Genomic DNA, 23,205 nt, shown 5'->3' on the forward strand with positions numbered 1-23,205 from the left:
AAGGTGACTCACATGACAGCTCCATCATCTCCTTGCGAACCTCCAGCAACGCGGCTACACCAATGTTGTCCTTGGTCATGACACGGTTCAGCATGGCTTCAGACCCCTCGGAGTTCGCCATGGCCAACTGGTTGAACTCCACCGTATGCTTCTGCACCAAACTGAATCTATATAGCAGAAATCCAATTAGGAATAAGAATCCATTTGACAGTTATTGTTAAGATTCAGAAAGGTTTTATTTTTAAACAAATTGATGTTTTGGGCCCAAGCTGGACAGTTTAACATTGCTTTCGAATCCTATATTGATTGTATGAATTACTTTCAGCTATTCCTTTATTGGAAGTATTTGCTAACATTTCAACCGACTGACTTGTTGCAAGAGCCTGAAACAAGGCAGACCATTTTTGTCCCAGTAAATCATGGCAGTATGTGGTCACATAGAAGGCTGTGGAAGAGGTTAAGGCAGACTACCACTGGGCAATAAGAACATTCAGGCCAATATGAGTCCTCATGGATTTCTACGGAGGTTGACACATGTAGCTTAATGTCAAACGAACTTCTGTGTTGCTTTAAATAAAAGTGCAGTTAAAGCAACAGTGTGTAAAAATGTGCCACTTTTTGAGGCATGTGTTTATAGATTTGGCATCATCTTCAAATTCATATTGGTGGTATATGGTTATGTGAAGGACAGATAAACACACCTGTCATTCTCACCAGCTGCCCAGGTTGTGCACTATGGAAATCTGTGGTCTGGGACGAACCACCCCGCAGAAATGAAAGAAAAGCTTTCAAAGCAGGACATCCCCAATTATATAGCAAAAAGACTAAAGTAAGCATGTCTGCTAGCTTTTATCAGTGCAAACTGTGCTGTTGCTGGTGTTTGCAAGGTTTTGATGCCTTGTAGGTATAGATTTGCTTGTTAGCTTGTATAGATTTAGATGATGAAGTATAATCTCACTTCTCTGTCCTGTAGAATATGGCACATCCATCCACATGTTTGCGGTCACACTCAGACATGGTTCTGGCTCTTGACTTGGGACTAAAGAATCCATCGTATCCCTGTTCTTTCAGCTCCACTAAGAAGTAGTTGTAATACTGCTCTGTCTCCACTTCCTGTTAGAGGAATGAGCAGATCAGTGCATTAGAATGCATCACCACGCCAGGAAGCAAAAGCACAGCATGCAGTCATGCAGAAAGAACCTCCTGCCACAAATCAACATGCACATGGAACTCACAATTTCATGACATGCAACTTCTACAATATTGCTGATGTTGAGATGCATTTGGTGGGTTTTCCCTGCTATAGAAAGGCTTAGCCAGATGAACGCAAAAAACACATTTGCAGAGCATCTGAGCTGAATGTGTGCAATAACTACGGTGAGAGTACTATGCACTGGAAAACTAAATTAGAGGTGGTACGATCTCTAACTGGTAGCCTTCTCCTCCGACTCCATCATATCCGTTGTTTGTGAGTGAGTGTGTTGTAAGAGGGCACAAGTGCAGCACTACCCTCCCAATACTTAACAACATTGGCACCTAAACTCTAAACAGCTCACAATTTAGCTGTAGCCTACGTACTCGTCAGCAGGTGGATTGCCTGTTAACTGGTAGCAGTTAGTCCACTTACTTAAATGTCATCCTAGTTACCGACAATGGCAATAAACAGAGGTAGTGGAACTTTGAAGTTCTAAAAAACATTGCCAGAATTACATTAAATTCATGTAGCAAGTTTTACTTGATTAAATAAAGTACATTGTCATCACTTCATAAAAAGAAACATTATAATGCTTAACATTAGCTAGGTAAGGAGGGTAACATTCTCCTTCACAATAGGTGAGCGGGTTTAAATTGCCATGCAAGTTTATGAACTACAGAAGATGGGTAACTTCTCAGGCTGCGAGCTAGCTTGAAGTAAGCTTGAAGTTTGGGAAATTCATGCTTAGATTTAAGTCAAGGTAAAATGAGCAGGGAGTTGATTAAGCCTTTGCCTTTGCCCTCACAATCATGTAATCACATGCATTCCCAGGACTTTCAGACAAAATACAAGATTTGACGGTATTCTTAACAACAGCTTGGCTGGATAAGACTGATCACACAGATAGTTTTGTTATATTTGATGAACATACGTATTTTTAAGGGATTCTCTCCCATTGTTACTGCAGTTGGTTTTCAGCAATCCCATTTTCCATGTACAAGCCACTTAAACAGACCCTTTCGTATGTGCTCCTGAACCAATGTGCTGATTGGCTAGAACTGCTTATGGCTCAGCCACTATGTCTGCTACCCATGTACAGAGCCAGGACACCAGCAATGTTTTGAGCCCACTCACTGAACTGACAGCTAGAGGACCGTGAGGAGCAATTAGCTGAATTTGACAAAAACGTGTACTGTAATCATTTTGCAGACTGCACCTTTAATTAATGTGCCTGACAATTCCTCTAAAAGAAATCTTGAGGGTGTTTGTGACGGTATGGGTGCATACTTTTTCAGTCTCCCTCAAGTGTTACACTTCCATTCAATTGTACTGTTTTACTAAGCATCACATTACATAATTTCCTGATGATGCAACACTGTCTATTGCACAGTAAGGGATAAAGTAAGGGACAGAGACCTGAAGGCTGATGATGTCAGCGTTGCAGTTGAGAATCTCCTGCATGATGGCCTTCTTCCTGTACTCCCAGTTCAGGGCCCATGACGGACAGTAGCCGTAGAGCTGCCGTGTAGCGTACTTATCACAGAGGATGTTGTAGCACATGACCGAGAACAGTGCTGAGAAAAGAAGAGAAGGGGAAATGTTCATGATTCGAGATCAGTGGACACACATTTGAAGGTACAGTTGCTGGTACTTCACTGAAAGACTCTGTCTCAGTCCTGGATCCAAGGTCAGGTTTGCAGATAATCAGGAAACTTGGGAGAGTGTCCAAGAGTAGAAATATGTTTATTTCAGCGTCACAGGACAATCCGATCGCATGGTACACGACAGGTATCTCTCAACATACTGAGAGGAGTTCAGATATGTATACAGTCATCTGGGATATGGGAGGGAATAGGTGTGTCTAGAGGTAGGTACTATTTTAGAGTGGATGATTGAACCTGATTTAATCACAGTGAATGAGTACCTTGATTAAATCCCATGAATAGCAGGAAGCTAGTTTGAGTGCATCAACTCAGTGACATCTAACAACTTGGTATGAGAAACATTTTACTGCTACCACTGACTTAGCTTACATTTTGTAAGAATGGAATATTACAGATGTGGCAAACCAATTTTTGTTTTGCAAATAGCTGTACACGTATAAAATGCTACACACTGTCATTTTCTGGAGAGAGTTAACCAACGTCTGGGGTGAGAATTTCATGGGTTCCCCTTCACTTGATGGATTTTGAACGCAGTTCTCAGAATGGGACCAACACAGTCCACTGGAACAGGTTGCTCTCGAAAACAGGCCAACTGGCTAAACTTATCGTTGTATGCCTTTCACTAAATCATGTTATCCATGCTCTGCCTCCTTCTGAAGGCCCCTAGTGGCCAGCATGAGAAGTTTCCCCCTCCTGCAGTAACTCCTACAGGAAGCACTTTGGAAGTTTCCCTTTGGAAGGAGGACAGCTGGGAGAGAGATATGGCCGTGCATACGGCTATGGTCTTGAGATAACTTCACAAGGTCAGAAACACAATCCTGAAGGCCTGAGCCCAATCAACATGTGCCATGCATGAAGGCCAAAGGAAAGTCTTCCAGAAATAGTGTTTTTCAGTTTTTGTTTAAGTAATTACTTCCGAAGTAACATAATACAGTTTCTGACTTAAGCTGGATGACCAGATTTAAACCTGGAGAAATAAATTAGTATTGAATTATTAAAAACAAACAAACAAACACAGGTGCTAGTTTAGGTTCTATAGAGATTTGCAAATTATGAATGTGGTTCTTGCAGTGGTTAGCGCCATCCATGGTTCGATTCCTAATTTCTGCAGGATGTCGCTTTGGATAAAAGTGTCGGCTAAGTACCTGACCATTGCCTTTTTACCTTTTAATAAACATGCATTTGTTCACTGAATTGAATTTCTCATCACCACTAGAATGTTGTGATCCCAAAGTTACAGGACACATGCAAGCATATGTATGTGCAAGCTTCTACATTGTCCACTGACTCCAAGCATATGTATGTGCAAGCTTCTACACTGTCCACTGACTCCAAGCATATGTATGTGCAAGCTTCTACACTGTCCACTTACACCAAGCATATGCATGTTTACTGACACCAAGCATATGTATACTGACACCAATGCATTCATTTTGACATACGTGTCTATTTGCCTGCAGCACAACTGAGATAAAACTCAGTCTTCAACATTAGCTGATGAATAATAGTGGAAAGGCTGTGTACCTGACGCCCCTGTTCGGTCGGGTTCTTGTAGAACAATCCAAGACCTGGATGGGGGCTGCTCTGTTGGGGCTGGACAGAGAAACACATCATCAACCATATTACATCAGTGTTACAATGTGAGTACAAATTAAAACTCTTCTAGAGGCATCAGTTCGCTTGCATGCATCTTGCACCCGAGAAGAGATATTCCCTTCCATTCCACCACAGAAATAGATCCACACTCCGCAGTCATACAAACAGGTTAAGGCCCCACTCCACCACAGTCATACCTACAGTTTAAGGCTCTTCTCACATGTGGTCCATTCTGCAAGTCAAGTGTGATTATTCCCCCCTTCCTCCCCCTGCTGGTTTCATTTCACATTATATTAATTTGGGGACGTTCCTTAGCTTTCACATCAACCAAATGAATCAAATTAATGGCTCAAACAGACTCTAGTCCAAACCAAAAGCTCTAGTGTATACACTTAGCAGCTAATCAGAAACTCCTAGGACCAATAGAATTAAGACTCCAAAAATGAATGATATAACACAATGTTAAGTCATCTCAAATTTACTGAGCTCAGATTCAAACACAATACGTTTCTCCATTGTTATTTATCTATTTTCAGATTGGTCAGATGTCAAAAATCCTGATGTAGGCCCTTTTCTTTTTCCTAAGAAAAATACTTTGTAATGGTCACTTATAAAAATGTTGCATAGAAACCATCCTACATTTGATCTAAAATAATTTCTCAATTGTGCGAATAGGTGATATGAACAAAATTAAAATATGCACATAAAACCTGTTGTAAAAAACACGCCCCTCTCCCAGATGTGACTTCAAATCTCAAATGATCGTGAAATTGTCCACAGTTGAATGGTTTTAGAATCTCCGCCTTGTAAACACCCTCTCATCAACAATATCATGAGCATATAAAATAGTTTGAATGAAATCTGTAGCCTAACAAAATTAATACAGCCCTGGATACTAGTAAAATGACTTTGTAAGGTTCAATAATCACTTCATTGTTTTTGCTCAAGCACGCATGTGTGTGTGTACTTTTCTGATCTGTAAACATATAGAGGCACTGGATGGGGTATAGAGGAGAAAACAAGGACACACTTACTGAATTTCATAGCACCAGCCAGACTGTCAAGCAGGTAGTTCAAAAGCCGTCTTGTACCATCTGGTCCCTGGTATAAGTTCATGATTTCTTGTGTGAGAGGGTTTCCTTTTGAGGTCATCAAATACAAATATAAATTAAATTCCTTTAAAATATTTTCAAAAACGTACAAACAAGAAAGTTACTGTGGAACAACAACACTCACCTTTCAGTCCCAGAGTTTGTAACTGAAACAGTTTTCCCAATTCAAAAGGCAAAACCCGCAACTGGTTGTTATTTAAAAGCAATTCCCTGTTGAGCACAATAAAAAGGGTTTGAGAGAGAAAAAAGCAGTGTTAGAAGAACAATAGAACTCGATCACAACTAGTCTGACCTGAGAGACACCATTTTGCCGAGCTCAGCAGGCAGGCTCCTGATCTTGTTGCCCGAAAGATCCAAGTATATCAGGTTGTGTAACTTGGCAATATCTGGGGGAATGCGTGACAAGGAGTTGTCGCCGATGTGCAAAGCAGTGAGGTGAGTGAGTGACCACAGGCCGGGACTTAGGCTCTGCACTCTCCCTGCACAAATGAAATTCAGGGGTTTAGTTCACATCAGGCATGTCTAAATATCCAGTTATGTATAATGCATTCAAGTGACTTTCCCAATCATGTTTTCGCAGGAAAGAAATACACACATTAAGCTAATAAATATTTTTACTGTGTCAAAAAAAAAAACATAGTAACTAACTACATCCGAGAAACTCACCTTAACACTCTTGGAATGGGTCCATTTCAGATGACAGTTCAGGTCTTTCATAGCGTGTGTCAGATTTAAGAGACTACTGATTCTAAAGGGGAATGTGATGTCATGAACTCACCAGTAATTTCAAGCTCGGCCCAGTATGACTTCTTCCCATTGGCTACTTCTTCGCTCGCCATAATAGTGTACATCCGCCGTGGGTCAGGTGGGTCATATTTTTCCTTGGGCATTCCTGGAGCACTGTAATAAATGAGAGACTTCAGTGCTAGGAAAACTATCTGAATATTCCATGAATGCGCATTTACTTCTTTGGATATGTCACCTGTGAAAATTGATAGGCAAAAAAAGCACTATACAAATGATATACTGTAACAATATACATCTCAATATTTTGACATTACTTACACTACATTACAATGTTATCACAATAACAGGTATTTAGTACCACCATTACTGATGTAATGCATCTAAAACGAAATTAAACCAGAAACAAGTTTGGAATATGCAATGCATTCTACAGGTCTGATCAAGCCACTGCCGGATAAAACATTTCATAGTAGTGAGCCAGCATCTCAGGATGCTCACAGTTAAGGCACTGCATGCATTCTGACATTTTAGGTTTCATGTAAAAAGTTTGAGCGGCCTGAGTCAACATCATTATAACAGAAGAGATAAGATCATATTCACATGTATTAGGTAAATGTAAAGGTTATCTGAGGCCATTAGTCTATCGCATGCGAGTAGACCCTCCTCTCTTCTAATTTGTCTCCGCAATCCAAAGAAGCGAAAAGTTAAAAATCAGAACCACAGTCCTGTAATCAGGCGCTAGGTCAACACAGATGGAACCACTAAATAGAGGAAGCAGGTTCGCACATTGGCCAGAGGTGCCTAATGCACCAATATTCTGTGATGACTTTATGACGTGATGAATTTTCAACAGCTGACCAGGCGAGACAAAATTACGTTATCCTTCATCTTAATTCAAGGTGTTTTGCAGAATCAGTGTGCAGACCTCCTGTTGCCGTTCGTATCGCCGCTTTAATTATTATAGTGACATCACGACCATATCATCCGTTAGTGCAAATGTTCAGTTTTTAAGAGAAGCCTTAGACAGACCGAAGTGCATGGGCTATTTGATGTGCAACTGAGCTTATGTTTATGACTAGCGAGAGGGCAGTGTAAGGTGTACAAGGCCGTTTCGTGATTTACTCAAAACAGTTATCTAGGCGACAATAATTCAGCGTTGTGGAATAACCTACAGCAAGCCCACAGGGTGTTGTCAGTGACATTGGGTCAAGCTAGCAACTGCATACCTTTAGCATCAATGAGGTCACTTTATACTAGATTATGTCACGAGACAGCTGCGGCTGTTGACAACAATTAACTTGCCAACTTCGTTTACAAAATATAAACGCAAAATTAACTTGCTAGCTGTTCTGGTCCTGCTTAATGCACGGAGGTGATTCAGCAGACTTTGCAGAGGCTATTCGGATAACTAATCCTAGCAGTTAAAACGAACTGTTCCTCATTTAAAATAAATTCATAGTCTACGTGATAGCTATTAAACAGAACGCTGTAGCCTGTTGCTAAACTAGACTACCGGTCTACAAGCTGTCGGTTACTCTGATCTACACCTAGTTTGCTCAACGACTGTATAAATGACTTATTTACAGTCTCTGGGTTAACGTTCGCTAGTCTTTGCCTACTTGTGAAGTGATGAAGTCAATGAAGAAAGTACATTTTTAAATGTCCGCAGGTTTTCATAAACAAATATAACATGTGGCATTGTATGTTTGTTGCACTAGAATAAACAGCTAATGTTAGCCCTCCATCAAGTATTAAACTAAACATTTACCGTTAACTAGCCAGTTTGCTAACTACCAAGCTTGGGTTATACAATCAGGTTGAAGTTCAACTACAAGAGTCACAGGCAGCGATGTTAGATAAGTAGCTAACGTTGCCGACACAAGTAGCCAATGTGTGTGAAGGACTCGTCCAAAGATGTAATGGTAAATACAAGGTTTAACGTTAATACTACCAAATAACGTCTCTGATACAAAGGGTAGCCCTCCACAGCCATACTTTCATTGCAAGCTAAGCTATGCTATGAAAACTAGTCAGCAAAACGGCCATGCATTTAGCTTACCTTTGCGGTCAGCTGCCTATCATGTGAGGAAACGGCAGCTATCTGGTGAGCTAACATAGGTCTTAGCGAAAGCAAAAACATAACAGCATTTCAGTATCTCATTAACTTTACTCTAAATTGTACCTTGTAACTGTACATTATAAATCGCCCTTGTCTTGACAAAGGGTAAGACCTAACCACCCACACAGAAACTCTTCTCTGTCAGTGAATCAACAAAACCTGGACGTGTGAGTTATATGCTATTGGCTCTTAGCTGGCTAGTTATCGTCAGATGTTATAGTAAATGGCCCTCTCAGAATGGACAAAGGAACAGTTGTTAGCAATGTTTGGAAACGGACGGATGTATGTCCGTGAACTCACGACTAATTTTCTTTAATTGTAGCGCCAACTGTAACTATACTTTACCTGAAAAACCATACCACTTGAGGACGAAAATGTGTTTATATGTCAGCTATAGCCTACAGCCCCTAGTCCACCCGTTTCCCTTTGCTGAATTACGGAGCAGGCAACATGGCGTCGTTACTATTTTTTTTTTTTTTTTTTAGTGGTCTGTTGTCGCTGTCGCTGCCAAATGTGAGGACCCTGCCTGATGTGAGTCCGCCGCTGCCTGATGTGAGTCCGCATGCGCAAACACAAACGGTTTACGGCAGAAGGCTCAGGAGCAAACTATCCAAGACGTGCATGCTCATACATGGTTTAATATCAACGTATCTGGCTTCTCTTAACGCACAATGTAGGTTTATTTAACGTAGTGTTTTATAATTTTGTCAACGGTTTACAGCATAAGGCTCAGTGTCAACATATGGGGCTATGTTGTATTACTGTTACTAGTAAGCTAATGAATGCACTGCTTAACTAATAATTCAATAAACATGAAGCTTAACATCATAAACCTTGGTGGATTTCAAACGTAAACAAATGCGCTTGTCATTCCACTTCATGCTGTAACCTACACCACCAGCATTACCTGGCTCGTTGTACTACAATAGTGTCGCAAAGTTTGCGTATGCGGACTCACATCAGGCGGGTCCTCACATTTGGCAGCTTGGCAGAATGTGAGTCCCTGCCTGATGTGAGTCCGCATGCGCAAACACAAACGGTTTACGGCAGAAGGCTCAGGAGCAAACTATCCAAGACGCGCATGCTCATACATGGTTCAATATCAACGTATCTGGCTTCTCATAACGCATAATGTAGGTTTATTTAACGTAGTGTTTATAATTTTGTCAACGGTTTACAGCATAAGGCCTAACGTAGACATATGGGGCTAGTCTTCATGCATAATGTGGGTATATTTACTGGTATATTTAATTGTGTTGTAAACGGTGAACAGCTAAGGCTCAACGTCAACATATGGGGCTGGTTTTAACGCATAATACCGGTACATTTAATGTTATATTTAATTGTGTTGTAAACGGTTAACAGCATAAGGCTCAACGTCAACATACGGGGGTATGTTGTATTACTGTTACTAGTAATGAATGTACTGCTTAACTAATAATTCAATAAACATGAAGCTTAACATCATAAACCTTGGTGGATTTCAAACGTAAACAAATGCGCTTGTCATTCCACTTCATGCTGTACACCACCAGCATTACCTGGCTCGTTGTACTCCAAAAGTGTTGCAAAGTGACGCATGCGGACTCACATCAAGCAGGGACTCACATTTGGCAGCGACAGTCTGTGTCGTGATGACAACCTGCTTACGGCCTTACACACACGGAATCAAAGTGTATGTAAGTGGACCGGAAGATTGCAGTTTTTAGTGTTGTTTTTTAACACTTCCTGCTTCCAAAGAAAAAAATCCCTTTGTAAACATTAAAGGCTGATTTATGCTCAGAGACGTAAGCGCAAGAGGCCGCGCAAGCCCCTTGCGCGACTTTTCACGTCTTGCGTGCGTCGGCCCCCTTTTCTAGACTTTTTTACGTAAGCTCTTACGCGAGCCTCGCAGCCTGCATTCTATCAACGAATGTTACGAGATGAGGTTACTAAAATATTCTGCATGTCTACTCAGTTTTACAGTGCTTCCCAAGTAAAGGTTTGAAAAGAACTTCAAGCTTCAGACTTTCTGTTAGGGAACCTGTTATCTATCTGCAGAGCAAATGTCAGGCTCATACAAAAACATTAACGTGAATTAATTGATGCTAATACCTAGCGCGGTGTCAACAGGATTTTCCATATACGTTAGCATTAAGCTTACGTATTTTCTACCACAGTAAAACATGCAATACTATGTGATTGTTTTTAGAAAACGAATGTTACGTGATGAGATTACTAAAATGTAGTCTGCATGTCTGCTCAGTTTAACAGTGCTACCCAAGCAAAGGTTTGAAAAGAACTTCAAGCTTCAGTCTTTCTGTTAGGGAAACAGCTTTCTATCTGCCAAGCAAATGGCAGGCTCATGACAACACGCGCAACCTTTGGGAGCATGAACTGCTATGAGTAAATTTTGCGCAACAATTATTAAGGCGGCTGCTTGCTTCTGACCCCAACGGGCTGCCACGGGCTAGCTACCCGTGGTAGCGGGACTCAGCACGAACGGTGTATGGGTCCCACCCACCAATGGCTACGAAAAACTATAAGAAGAAAATACCCCCTGAGTCAGCGAGAGCGGGGGCGGAAGATGACTCATCGGCGGATAACCCGGTAATTGACATAGGAACGGAAATGACTACGAGTTTGATGATCAGCATACCCGAGACTGCAACAGCTACAGCAGGACACAAGCTCCAGAGCTGCATATGTGGCTGGGCAAAGGTCACTTCCACCAGAGGCCTAAATATACATCAGGGCAGAAAAGGGTGCCTAAAGAAGGGTCAACAGGGATCTCGCATCGACAGCTACTTTCTGAGAAGCAGGTCGAGTCAGTCGACTGAAGTTCAGCAGCAGGGCCAAAACCACAGTCTGCAGGACATCAACATCCCTGTCCCAGAAGAGGTAGAACCTTTTACAGGAAGCCAACCTGAGCCCAGCCCAGCAAGACCTGCAGTGGAAAAGAAAATCCAGGGGCGAAGGCCACTGATCAAGTGGCCAAAATCCTGCGAAAAGGCACTGTGGATGGAGGTCAACACTGACCTCTGCAACATCTTAGAGGGGCTCAGAGGCACCACCAGGAAGAAGCTGGAGAAAATGGGAGATCTTATCTACAGCTATGGATCGGAGCGGTTTGGAGAAGTCGAAAGAAAGAGATCTGAACCAACAATCCCCACTAAGTCCAGGAGGCAGAAGGAAATAGATCGTCTAGTCAGAGAGAGGAGGCAGCTGAAAAAGCAGTGGAGGAAAGCCACAGAAGAGGAAAAAGAGGGCATAAACGTCTTGCAGGAGGACATCCGGAGTAGACTTGCGACACTGAGGAGAGCGGAAAATCTGGTGAAGAAGCGCAGGAGGAAGGAACAGACAAGATCACGCTTCTACAAAGACCCCTTCAAATATGTGAAGAGTCTCTTTACAGCGGAGAAGAATGGAAGCCTCTCAGTGTCAAAGGCAGACCTGGAAAAACATCTGGAAAAGGCCTGCACAGATGCCAAACGCCACGAAGAGGTTATTCTCCCGTCTGACATGCCACCAATCAATCCGCCAGAGCATCAGCCGGATATCAGCCCACCCAGATGGAGCGAAGTGGAGAAAACCGTGCGTAGAGCAAGGGCTGCTTCAGCCCCAGGTCCTAACGGAGTTCCATACAGGCTCTACAAAAATGCACCAGATGCCCTGCGTTTCCTCTGGAAGCTCATGAGGGTGGTCTGGCAAAAGAAAGAAATACCAACATCCTGGCAGAGAGCTGGAGGAATCCTCATCCCAAAGGAAAAGGACTCATCAGAAATCGGCCAATTTCGCCAGATCAGCCTCCTGAACGTTGAGGGGAAGATATTCTTCAGTGTGGTCGCTCACAGGCTGGCAGGATACTTGCAAAGAAACCATCTGATTGACACATCAATCCAGAAAGCAGGCATCTCTGGCTTCTCCGGTTGTCTGGAACATGCGAGTACCATCTGGCATCAGATCAAGGTTGCCAAGACGGAGGGAACAGATCTTCACGTGGTGTTTCTGGATCTCGCCAACGCCTTTGGCTCAGTCCCTCACAACCTCCTTTGGACCGCCTTCGACTTCTTCAGGGTTCCTGTAGGCCTAACAAGCCTTGTCAAGGCCTACTTCCAGGATGTGCAGATGTGCTTGTCAACAGCAGAGTACACCACAGCATGGCAGCATCTAGAAGTGGGAATTATGGCCGGCTGCACCATCTCCCCGCTAGCCTTCACAATGGCCATGGAGATGATAATTCGAGCATCTCGGTGGGTGGTTGGAGGACAGCTAATAAGACCTGGCCTGAGACTGCCGCCCGTGAGAGCTTACATGGACGACCTTACCACCCTCACCACGACCAAGGCTTGCACTGTACGGCTGCTGAGGAAGCTGCAAGATAACATCGAGCTGGCTCGGATGAAGATCAAGCCGAGCAAGTCCAGAAGCATCTCCATCGTCAAGGGGAAGCTGTCAGACCAACGCTTTCTCATTGGCGATGAGCCTATTCCAACTGTCTCCGAGAAGCCTGTGAAGAGCCTTGGTCGATGGTATGATGCCTCCCTCAAGGACAAAGAGCAGGTAGATCAGCTCAGGAAGGACGTAGCCAGCGGCCTTAAGAACATTGACAAAACCGCACTACCTGGCAAGTTGAAGCTCTGGTGCATGCAGTTCGGGCTCCTGCCACGCCTCTTATGGCCACTAACCCTGTATGAAGTCCCGATCTCGAAGGTGGAAAAGCTGGAGAGGATGGTCAGCTCATATGCAAGGAAGTGGCTTGGGCTTCCCAGGTGCCTCAGCAGTGTAGGGCTCTATGGCAAAGGAGTTTTAGAACTGCCCATTTCCAGTCTAGCAGAGGAGTATAAATGCGCCAAAGTTAGACTGGAGATGATGCTATTGGATTCAAGTGATCCATTTGTAGCCCAAGCTGCCCCCATCCTGGCTACTGGGAGAAAGTGGACCCCACTAGAGGCAACCAAGCAGGCAAAGTCAGCACTCAAGCACAGGGACATCGTGGGCCGAGTGCAACATGGGAGGAGTGGTCTTGGAGCTGTAGCCAGTACACCAGCCTGGAACAGGGCTACTCCGTTCCAGAGACGCAAGCTGGTGGTCCAGGAGGTACGTCAGCAAGAGGAGGCAGCAAGGTGTGCAAAAGCTGTATCACAGGCAAAGCAGGGGCAATGGATGACCTGGGAGGGAGTGGAGAAGAGGAAGATCTCCTGGCAGGAGCTGTGGGAGATGGAGGCATTCAAGGCTAGCTTCACCATCAGGGCCGCCTATGATGTACTGCCGTCTCCCAAGAATCTTAGCCAGTGGTACGGAGAAGACCCAACATGCTCTCTCTGCCCGACTCCAGCTACACTTAAGCACATCCTGGTGGGCTGCAAGACCGGCCTCACTCAAGGCCGGTACACCTGGCGGCACAACCAGGTGCTACAGTGTCTTGCGGCAGTGCTGGAGAGTCGACGGATGAGCGTCAATGCCCTTCCTCCACCATCTCGTAGGCCGGCAACAACATTTGTCCGGGAGGGCGGGGGTCAAGCCACACTCACCTCCTCAAGACCAGAAACTGGACAGCTAGGTGGGGCACGGGACTGGAAGATGCTGGTAGACTTAGGCCAGAAGCTACATTTCCCAGCAGAAATAACAGCAACAAATCTGCGACCAGACCTCGTGCTTTGGTCGGCCTCACTCAAGCAGGTCTACATCATCGAGCTCACGGTGCCCTGGGAGAGCGCAGTGGAGGAGGCCTACGAGCGCAAGAAGCTCAGGTATGCAGAGCTGGCAGCAGATGCACAACAAAAGGCTGGAAAGCTAAGGTCTGCCCAGTTGAGGTAGGCTGCAGAGGATTTGTAGCCACCTCAACATCCAGGCTTCTCCGAGAGATGGGAGTGCGGGGAAAGGACCACAGGCAGGCAGTCAAAGACCTTTCCAGGGCTGCTGAAAAGGGAAGTCAGTGGCTGTGGATAAAGAGGAAGGACTCCACCTGGGCTGTCGGATGAGTGATGGCATCTAGGGAGTGAGCCCGGGACGCCGGATCTCACTGCTGAACCCTCTGGAGGTGTCGTGGGTCAATCAGCGAAACATCAAAGAAGGAGGGGGCCCACTTGATAACCCATAGGATGCCATCAATCATTCGACCAACCCACAGAGTCTCGAGTATGCAAAAAAGGGATTTTAACACCATGTCCTACATAACAGATCTGCGTTGGTGTCACATTGTTGCGCAAAATTTACTCATAGCATGTTGCGGGTGTTGGCAAGCAATTCATACCCAGAACAATAGGCTTGCGTAAAAAATGGCGCAAGTCTAGAAAAAGGGGCCGATCCACGCAAGAGGTGAAAAGTCGCGCAAGGGGCTTGCGTGGCCTCTTGCGCTTTACGCTTACGTCTCTGACCATAAATCAGCCTTTAGTTTTCGCTAAATCTTCTAAAATAAAGTTTGAGCGAAACAACGTCAGTAGAAAACCTAAGCAAACCGATAGGTGATTCAGCAGTGGGTCTTTTGTAACGACCTGTTGTGTTGTCTTGTTAAAATTAAAATTTTGTCAAAGCAGAAAAAGGATGGAGTGTCACCTGCCTCATGCAGCAGGTTGGACTGTAGAGTGGTATCCATGGTTACAGACAACTCTTTACTCACACTGTCCCTCTCGGGAGGTATGTTTGTCTCCATTTTCCGGTAGATCGGCCATCTATAAGGGCCACGCTGCTATTGGTCAATCTGCAATTGCGATTTCCGGGATAAAAAATAGCCGCATTTTCAGCACTTGCATTACAAGAAACACAATTAGTAGGTTTCAGTCGATAAAATGGTACACAGTTAGCAGGTAGGTTTCAGTCGATAAAATGGTATGTAATGTCAAGAAACACAACTAGTAAGTTTCAGTCGTTTACATTTACGTTTATTCATTTAGCAGCGCTTCAACAGCGCTTAACTGCTCCGTAGATGTAAGGGCCATGCCAATATTACCTGTACAGTGCCTAAACTGGTCCGTAGATGTAAGGGCCATGCCAATATTACCTGTACAGTGCCTTAACTGCTCCGTAGATGTAAGGGCCATGCAAATATTACCTGTACGGTGCCTAACTAATAATCATAAATAATAATTAATTTTATTTTAACGCACTGGTCCGTAGATGAAAGGGCCGCACCAATATTACCTGTACGCTGCCTATTCTGGTACGTTAACGAATGACTGGGCGACAGTGGTTCAGGAGGTAGAGAGACAGTGGTGCAGGAAGTAGAGAAGCAGTTTAGTAATGAGAAGGTTGTAGGTTCGTCTCCCTGCTGAAGCGTCTGCTGAAACCTACCTACTAGTTGTGTGTTAGTTCGTCTCCCTGTTGAAGCGTCTGCTAAATGAATAAATGTAAACGACTGAAACTTACTAGTTGTGTTTCTTGACATTACATACCATTTTATCGACTGAAACCTACCTGCTAACTGTGTACCATTTTATCGACTGAAACCTACTAATTGTGTTTCTTGACATGCAAGTGCTGAAAATGCAGTTATTTTTGATCCCGGAAATCGCAATTGCAGATTGACCAATAGCAGCGTGGCTCTTATAGATGGCCGATCTACCAGAAAATGGAGACAAACATACCTCCCCTCGGTCCATGTCTTAAACGTATTGTTTCTTGTGAGAACACTTGCAATCCCTGATTGGTAAAGCTAGCTGTGCTTTTTTTTCTGCTCATCTTGTAAAATTGATGATGCATTAAAGGCACAATATGCAACAATTATGCTTCAGGATTAGGGTTAGGATAAGCAGTTTAACCTTAAAATAACAACTTAAAAAAAATTGGGGCGCTACAATGACTTTTAATATGGAGAATTGCGTACGTGCCAATGGCATAGCAGGGTCGATAGGCATATAACTGCCTTCTGTAGTTTTGCCTGCCGATGCCCGCCGACCTGACTTTGATTACCTTCTGCCGATCTAGTAAGTAGCTTATTTGCCGTCTTGCTTAGTCTTGTGTTGCACATGATTGGTGTTTGACTGTGTAAGGACAGTAGTTGAGTAATTAGTTTGTCATACTGTCAAAGTCAGCACATTTCAAGAGATTTCGTTAGTTTTAGCTGCTAGCATACCTTTAGCGAATAGCTATTAATCCTTAATGCACCTTTAAGTTGAGGTACTTTTTTTTGCTGGTAGCAGAGGGATCGCAACAGACATATTATATCTTGAGTCTGAAGCTTTGTTTCTATGCTTCAGTTAGGCATCAACCTACACCGTCAAACACCTGTCATGGTTACATAGAATACATAACAATGGACCAATAAAGAAAACGTATGCTTCACCAGGGCTATCTCAATATCAAATATGTCTTGAGAAAAAAAACATGAGAATTGGGTGAATCACTTGCATACCTCGCAAGTATTTGAATAAGCGATAAATGGAGTCCTACTGAAATCTCCTTCAGGACTGATTTCCTACAGTAATAAAACAGTCTGTTTCAGAGAGACTTATTTCAGTGTCAAATTATGTAAATTCATTACAATTCAGTCCCTTTTTCTGTCTTATGACTTTTGGCAATTTCCATGATGTAGGTTCAATGTAATAAAATGTTATGATTCTATACAACATGCCTCATCTAGAGGCATTCTACAATCACAGCTCAGCACTGGTGGGCCCTACCAGAGCTTTTTGAGAAGCCCGTTAAGTCACACATGATACGACTCAATACATTTATATGCAGAGATAAATCACGTCCAGGAATTTACGTTCATAGAGCTGCTACTTTATGAAGTCCCAGCAGCAGCTCTCCCCAGGAGATGGAGATGGGGACGTAAACAGCTTGGTCGGGAGACTCAGAAGACCAAGCTGCGCCCGCCACAACAACCTTCCCCTGGCTGGACAGGCCTGCTCTTTTCCCAAAGGATGGGGGCAAGATGTCTGGAAGTGGCCGATTCACCGCAAGGCAGCATCTTTCTCGTATTCGGCGATTCCTCTCTCTGGTAGACAGCCGGGTGTGTCCCACCTGCATGGACCCATGGTCCTCAAAAGGTTGAGAAGAGGAGCTCCAAGGGTGTGGCTTGTGTGTGGCTCGTGTGGTCTCTGGAAGCCACCCTGATCTCGACAGCGCATCCTTCATCGGGTTGTCCAAACGGATGGAGTTTGCAATCTGGGGCTCCAGTTCACCCCAAAGAGGCCAACTTGTCCTTCAAGGAATCTGACAGTCCGTGATGAAATGCAGAAACTAGAGCCTTCTCATTCCACCCGCTCTCTAAAGGGTGCGGAACGTAACAGCGTAGTCTTCAACACTCCTGTCCTGGCAGACAGACATCAGCTGCTTTGCTGCATCTGGGCGGGAAGCAGCCTGATCAAAAACCTGCAGAATTCTGGACCCTGCCCATGCCTTGCCTGACATGGGTGATCACGTAGGCGATCCGAGATTGGTCAGAGGGTTGGACATCAAATGTCAAGTTGCACTGGATGAGGAAACCTCGGCACCCTCCGATTGCTATCTTAGCGTTGAAGAGAATGCAGAAGAGCAGCTGGGTTGCGAGGATGCTCTGGTCATGGCCGGCCAGATTCTCCTGCTGGTGAACCAGGGCCTGTTCGTGTTGGGCTAGGCCATTTAGGGTGAGCGCCATCTCCTGAAACATCATCTCCAACCTGTCTGAAACAGGAACATCTGCTGGGTCCATGTTTGGCTGTGTCGTTTTGTGACGGACCGGAGTTGGGAATCGAACAGCCTTAACAACACCCAGGTATAAATGCTCTGGCTAATTGGTCATGTGACCTAATCAACCAGCAGGTGTCAAGAAATTGGCGGGAAAACAGAAGCATTTACATTTAGTCATTTAGCAGACGCTTTTATCCACACCGACGTACAAGGGAGATAACAATTAAGCTACGAGCAATAGAGACCTAGGCTGGGTTGCACCAACATGGATTAAATTAATCCTGGTTTAGAGTTAATCTAGGTTTAGTAAATCCAGGTTTAAACTGGTTTATAATTAATCAGAGTTGTGTTGCACATCTTAATTTTAACCCCGGATTAGTTAAACTAGTTTAAACAAGGATTAAAACAGGATTAGTTTATGTTCGATGTCCGCCATGTTGGATTCCGACGAAATGTAAACAAATTGACAAGTTTGTTTAACAATTACGGAACTAAATAGCCTTAAATAAATGCATCCGGTATTTTTCCTAAACTAGCTGCTTTTTTGAATAAATGCCGTTACTGATACGGTTTGTTACCGTTTAACCCATAGACATATACATATGTCTATGGTTTAGCCTACAACTAGCGGCTATAGCTAAGAAACACAGTAACTTTAGCCAGCTAGCTAGCTATTATGGCACGTCAAAGAGGGTCAAACTTTTCAACATTTGAAAAGATGTTGATGGAGGCGTTTGGGGTTACAATTGAGGATATGAGGACTGACAGCATTACACTAGAGAGGAAGGAGAGGAACTGGGTCCAGTTAGCTGAGCGCTTCAATGGCTCTACCGGTATCAAAGAGACGAGGGACAGCGCACAACTGAAAGCCTGTCGGAAAAACCTCAACGCTAAAGCCAAAAAAGATGCGGCGGTCAATTTCAAACCGGCGGCGGACCACCACCAATGTCAAAGAAGATCATTAATATGATCCCACAGCAGATTTCCCCCCTCCCCAACCACTACGATGATGACGGCGCATTAGATGACAGTACAGCCACAGAAGCTGCAAGTAAATAGATGAACTAGATGACGTCGCTAGCTTTATTTTATAATCGTTGTGGTGATTATGCACTGCTGTGACTGTGAACATGTAAATAGGATGTAAATATTATGAATAGCAGGTTCCAATTATTGCTGTCACCGTAGTAAGTTATCACGCTATCCAACGCCGTTAGTTGCAGCAATAACGTGACAAAAATGACGAAAGTAGGCTATAATTTGTTGTCAATAACACAGAGATAAACCTCCTCCAGGGGTGGTTTAATAAAAAGGTTAATCCAGGTTTAGATCAAGTTTAAAATGACTGGTGCAACAGATTTAAATTTAATCTAGATTTAAATGGGAATTAAACAGAGGGTTAAACTTAGTTTAAGAGTTAATCATGTTGGTGCAACCCAGCCCTAGTGTATTTTACATAACAAATACAAAAAAGTGCAGGAATGTAACTACTGTATATACAAGTTAAGTACTAGTAGAAGTGCAAGTTAGAAAGGTTGGGTCTTCAAGAGCTTTTTAAAGGTAGAGAGGGACGCCTCTGCTCTGGTAGTGCTTGACGAAGCCTTAAGTAAACATGAGCACACCTATAAACACAACAAGCAAGAGTAATTTCTTTGAGGCCACAATGTCCCAAATCATGACAAGGGTGTGTACAGGTTCAAAATAGATATCCTTTAATTGAATAACAAATACAAATAGGATATTGACCTTATTTTCTATTTAACAACAGTCTATTTTTAAACTTGACACAATTTACTATTAAAGAAAAATAAAGCCATTTCTGTTTTTGGCTTTTATTCATGTACATTTTTAAACCAAATGACACCTTTTCCTGAATTTGATTTTGCATCCAAAAATGGAATAATAAATGGATGTGAAAACACAAAGACCTGTAATTTACAACATGTTTCATCTTCTAATTTCTTTATCCAAATTCACAATTGCACATAGGTCAGATGGAAGGGACACTGGAACTGGAATGACACTTTTACAAAGACGACTTCATAGTTTTCAGAAGAATCTGAAGATGAGAAGTCTTCCTTATATTTGACCAGTATTTAAGTTCTTTTATGACAGAACTAGATTTTAAATCCTCTCTCTACCCGTACAAAATCCATGAAGATGCACCAAACAATGTGAGCAATCACCCTCTTCGCTTTGTCAAATTAAGAATTTAGTTATGTAGTGACATTTCAAATCTCTTCCCCTCCCTTCACTTACAAATATGTTTGAAAAGGACATATATAAACTTCTTAATTTGTAGGAATTACAATTAGTGGATCATGAGAAATGATATTGCCAGGGAGACTATTTAACGGCTCCTCGGCCTGAAGAGGAAAATGCTGGTAAATTGATCTGTCCAAAACAATGAAAGTACCCCCGGAGTTATATGTGTCCAATTGGGTAATTGAAAGGAAACCCCATGGAATGCAGATAAGGGGGAGGGGAGGTGAAAACAGTTTATTTTTCATTACCTTTAAAATTTTGTACCAATTAATCTGCCCTGTTTAATTATGAGCTGCACAAATTAAACAATAAAGCCTACTGGAGAGGACGCTGATGTTTGGAGGGCAGGGCTGGCCACGATGGGTGCGGTGTCATACATCAGTGGCTGTGACAAGCCCTGTCGGCCGCTGAGAGAGACAAAGCACCCCCTGGCCCATATGCTGCGTGGCTGATACGGCTCCTTATAGCACATCAGTAGATCCAGGAACTATAAAAGTCAGAGCCATAATTGAAAAGGCTAAAAAATGGCCACCCTAACAACCCGAATTTAATGAAATAGGTTTGCCTGGATGAGCTGCGCACAGATAGAACAGTGCAGGAACACTTGAGCTCAGTGCCTGCAGCGGGATACTGGGAGACAGTGTGTGCATGCTTGTGTGTGTGTAAGAAGAAGAGAAAGCAAAAGAGCATAAGTATGCCATTGTACAAATGTGTACTTAAGACTTCATTCATTATTCCCTTTTACTTTTGTCATTCCTAAAAAAAACGGATTTTAAAGCCAAAATGTTTGTCTATATTTTGTTTAACTTTGCGAATGGCTAGCATTTTTCTGATATCGATAAAAGATAAAGAAATAGAATGTCAAAATTTACATAAAAAAGATACTTTTGTCTACCATGAAAGACCTCCAAAAGCTTTTCAAGTGTGACAGATCAGCATTGATTGTTGTCATGACTCCCACAAATCTATTAAGACTTCATACAATCAAGTTACAGTTAAGCACTGGCGTTGAGGGCCTTACATTCAAAGATATACATAGGTGTACAGTTCAAATGTTTTTGTGACAGACCATAGTCAGCCAGGAATTATTTGTACTACACAGTCTATTACACATTGTGATTAAAATGCATCAATAAGGGAACATGTTAATTTAAATATGCATATTTATCTCATGGTTTTTGAGACTATGACACAGAGGGGAAAAACATTTTGTCCATTCAAAAATTGTCATCATTCTTGTCATCATTCTTTATCTTCACATCTTAACTGGGTTCTGTGCCACATCCAGAAACTGATTGTGATCATGTTGCACCAACACCACTGGTGCCAGATGACTATGATGCATTAGAACTGTGATTGTGATCAAACTCTTGCAGATCATTTATCTGGAGATGATCATGTTGCTGCAGGGGACAGGGGGGCATATTTGAACAATTTAGTATATTTCTACTGAAGGAGACAGGCCAATGCTCTTACCAGCTCCAACAATCCAGACAATCATAGATGAATTTCAGGAGATAGATGACAGTGGAGAGACAAACATTCTTTCAAAGATGCATGAACATTTAGTTTGGCTCAGAATTTGAGGATACTAGAACAGACCTAAACAATGGTCAGGCTGTTCAAATCACACTGATTTCAATTTCAGGGGACAATATGGCTCCCATTATATTGGAGGTTTTGATGAAAACTTCAGTACAAAACACACACACCCATCTACTGCCTCATAGATAGGGAGGACTTTAAGTCAACCCCCACAAAACTGGACCAAAAGACAACCACAGCAAATGACACACATGCTGAATTAGTAACTGTACACATCATGACACTGAACACTGAACTTCACTGAAGTAAAGTACACTCTATGAATTTCTCACAGAGAAATTTCTCTTCAGTTAGATTTAACCTCCGCATTTGTCTCACTCAATACATATTTCCAAACAAGCCACTGAAGACAAAACACCACTATTTGGTTCCCTTATCTAGTGGATCTATTGACTGGTGACTTATTTCCACCAACTGTTCGGGTAGTCCAAGCAAATGAATGAGATAGTTTTATGTTCACTGTAGCATTCAGGAGGCTGTCAAATGAAAGGGTTTAGATAAGAAGACTTCTGAAACATCTTTTGCATACAAAGATGTTTGTGGGCTCTCTTGTTTCTCATCAGGCATCTCATCCATGGGACTTCCAGTAGTCATCATTAAAATGGAACACCCATTAAATACTTTATTGTTGTATTTATATTAGGTACCTAATCTTTTTCAGGCTGTTGTCATCCACTGCTCTGTCATCATGCATTGTGCTCAGGAGGACAACAGCCTTCCTCTTTTTCGGCACATAGCTCACCATGGTCATGTTACCACTGAATCCAAATTCAGAGCTATACTTCTCTCTGAATTTGGATGGCTTATGGAATTTGGATATCCTCATACCTATGGAACCCCATGGTGGCCTTGTACACAGGGTTTTGGAGAGGATCCAGAAACAGCTCCCGCAGGGCCACATCCCAGCTCTTGTCCCCCCCTGCAAGGAGGGTCAAACCAATAAAGTCCATGAACTCCACTTTGTCAACACATCTCCACTCTTTTTGTATGGCTGCTGCTGCTCTACGTCCCTCTAAATTTGTGCAGTTCAGGACCTCCTCTATGATGTTCTCACTAATAAATAAATCCCATGCATCTTTTGGGGAAACTGTAGATGCACCAGATGCAGGTCCTGGGCAGCTCCTCAAGATGTTATGGCTCCTGGCTCTGCCCTGAGTGTGTGTGTGTGTGGGGGGGAGGGGGGGGGGGGGGGGTGCTCATTCCAATAGGAACCCTTTATACTATTGGCCTGGGTCTGAGTATCCTCATCAGAGGACTCATCAGGCGATTCTACGTTTTCATCCATTGGGTCTTCCTCATCAACTCCAGCTT

General features: G+C 43.2%; 1 protein-coding gene across 2 annotated transcripts in view; it reads right to left on the reverse strand.

The window, feature by feature from the left end:
* LOC308366661 (CCR4-NOT transcription complex subunit 6-like) overlaps positions 1-8,857 on the reverse strand; it is a 33,086-nt gene extending 24,229 nt beyond the window's left edge. Inside the window, exons 1-10 of one of the 2 annotated variants that reach the window (XM_080840389.1) lie at positions 8,779-8,857; positions 8,374-8,434; positions 6,346-6,467; positions 5,860-6,046; positions 5,692-5,777; positions 5,490-5,594; positions 4,384-4,452; positions 2,612-2,769; positions 959-1,113; positions 13-167 (exon numbers count right to left, since the gene is read on the reverse strand). In XM_080840389.1, the coding sequence (XP_080696515.1) occupies positions 13-167; positions 959-1,113; positions 2,612-2,769; positions 4,384-4,452; positions 5,490-5,594; positions 5,692-5,777; positions 5,860-6,046; positions 6,346-6,457 (1,027 nt within the window). In that variant the 5' untranslated portion in view covers positions 6,458-6,467; positions 8,374-8,434; positions 8,779-8,857. The remainder of the gene's footprint in view (positions 1-12; positions 168-958; positions 1,114-2,611; positions 2,770-4,383; positions 4,453-5,489; positions 5,595-5,691; positions 5,778-5,859; positions 6,047-6,345; positions 6,468-8,373; positions 8,435-8,778) is intronic. The other variant, XM_080840390.1, reaches the window with a different exon arrangement.
* Positions 8,858-23,205: the final 14,348 nt, after the last annotated feature.

Source organism: Sprattus sprattus (genome assembly GCF_963457725.1).
Source record: "Sprattus sprattus genome assembly, chromosome: 6".
NCBI lineage: Eukaryota > Metazoa > Chordata > Actinopteri > Clupeiformes > Clupeidae > Sprattus > Sprattus sprattus.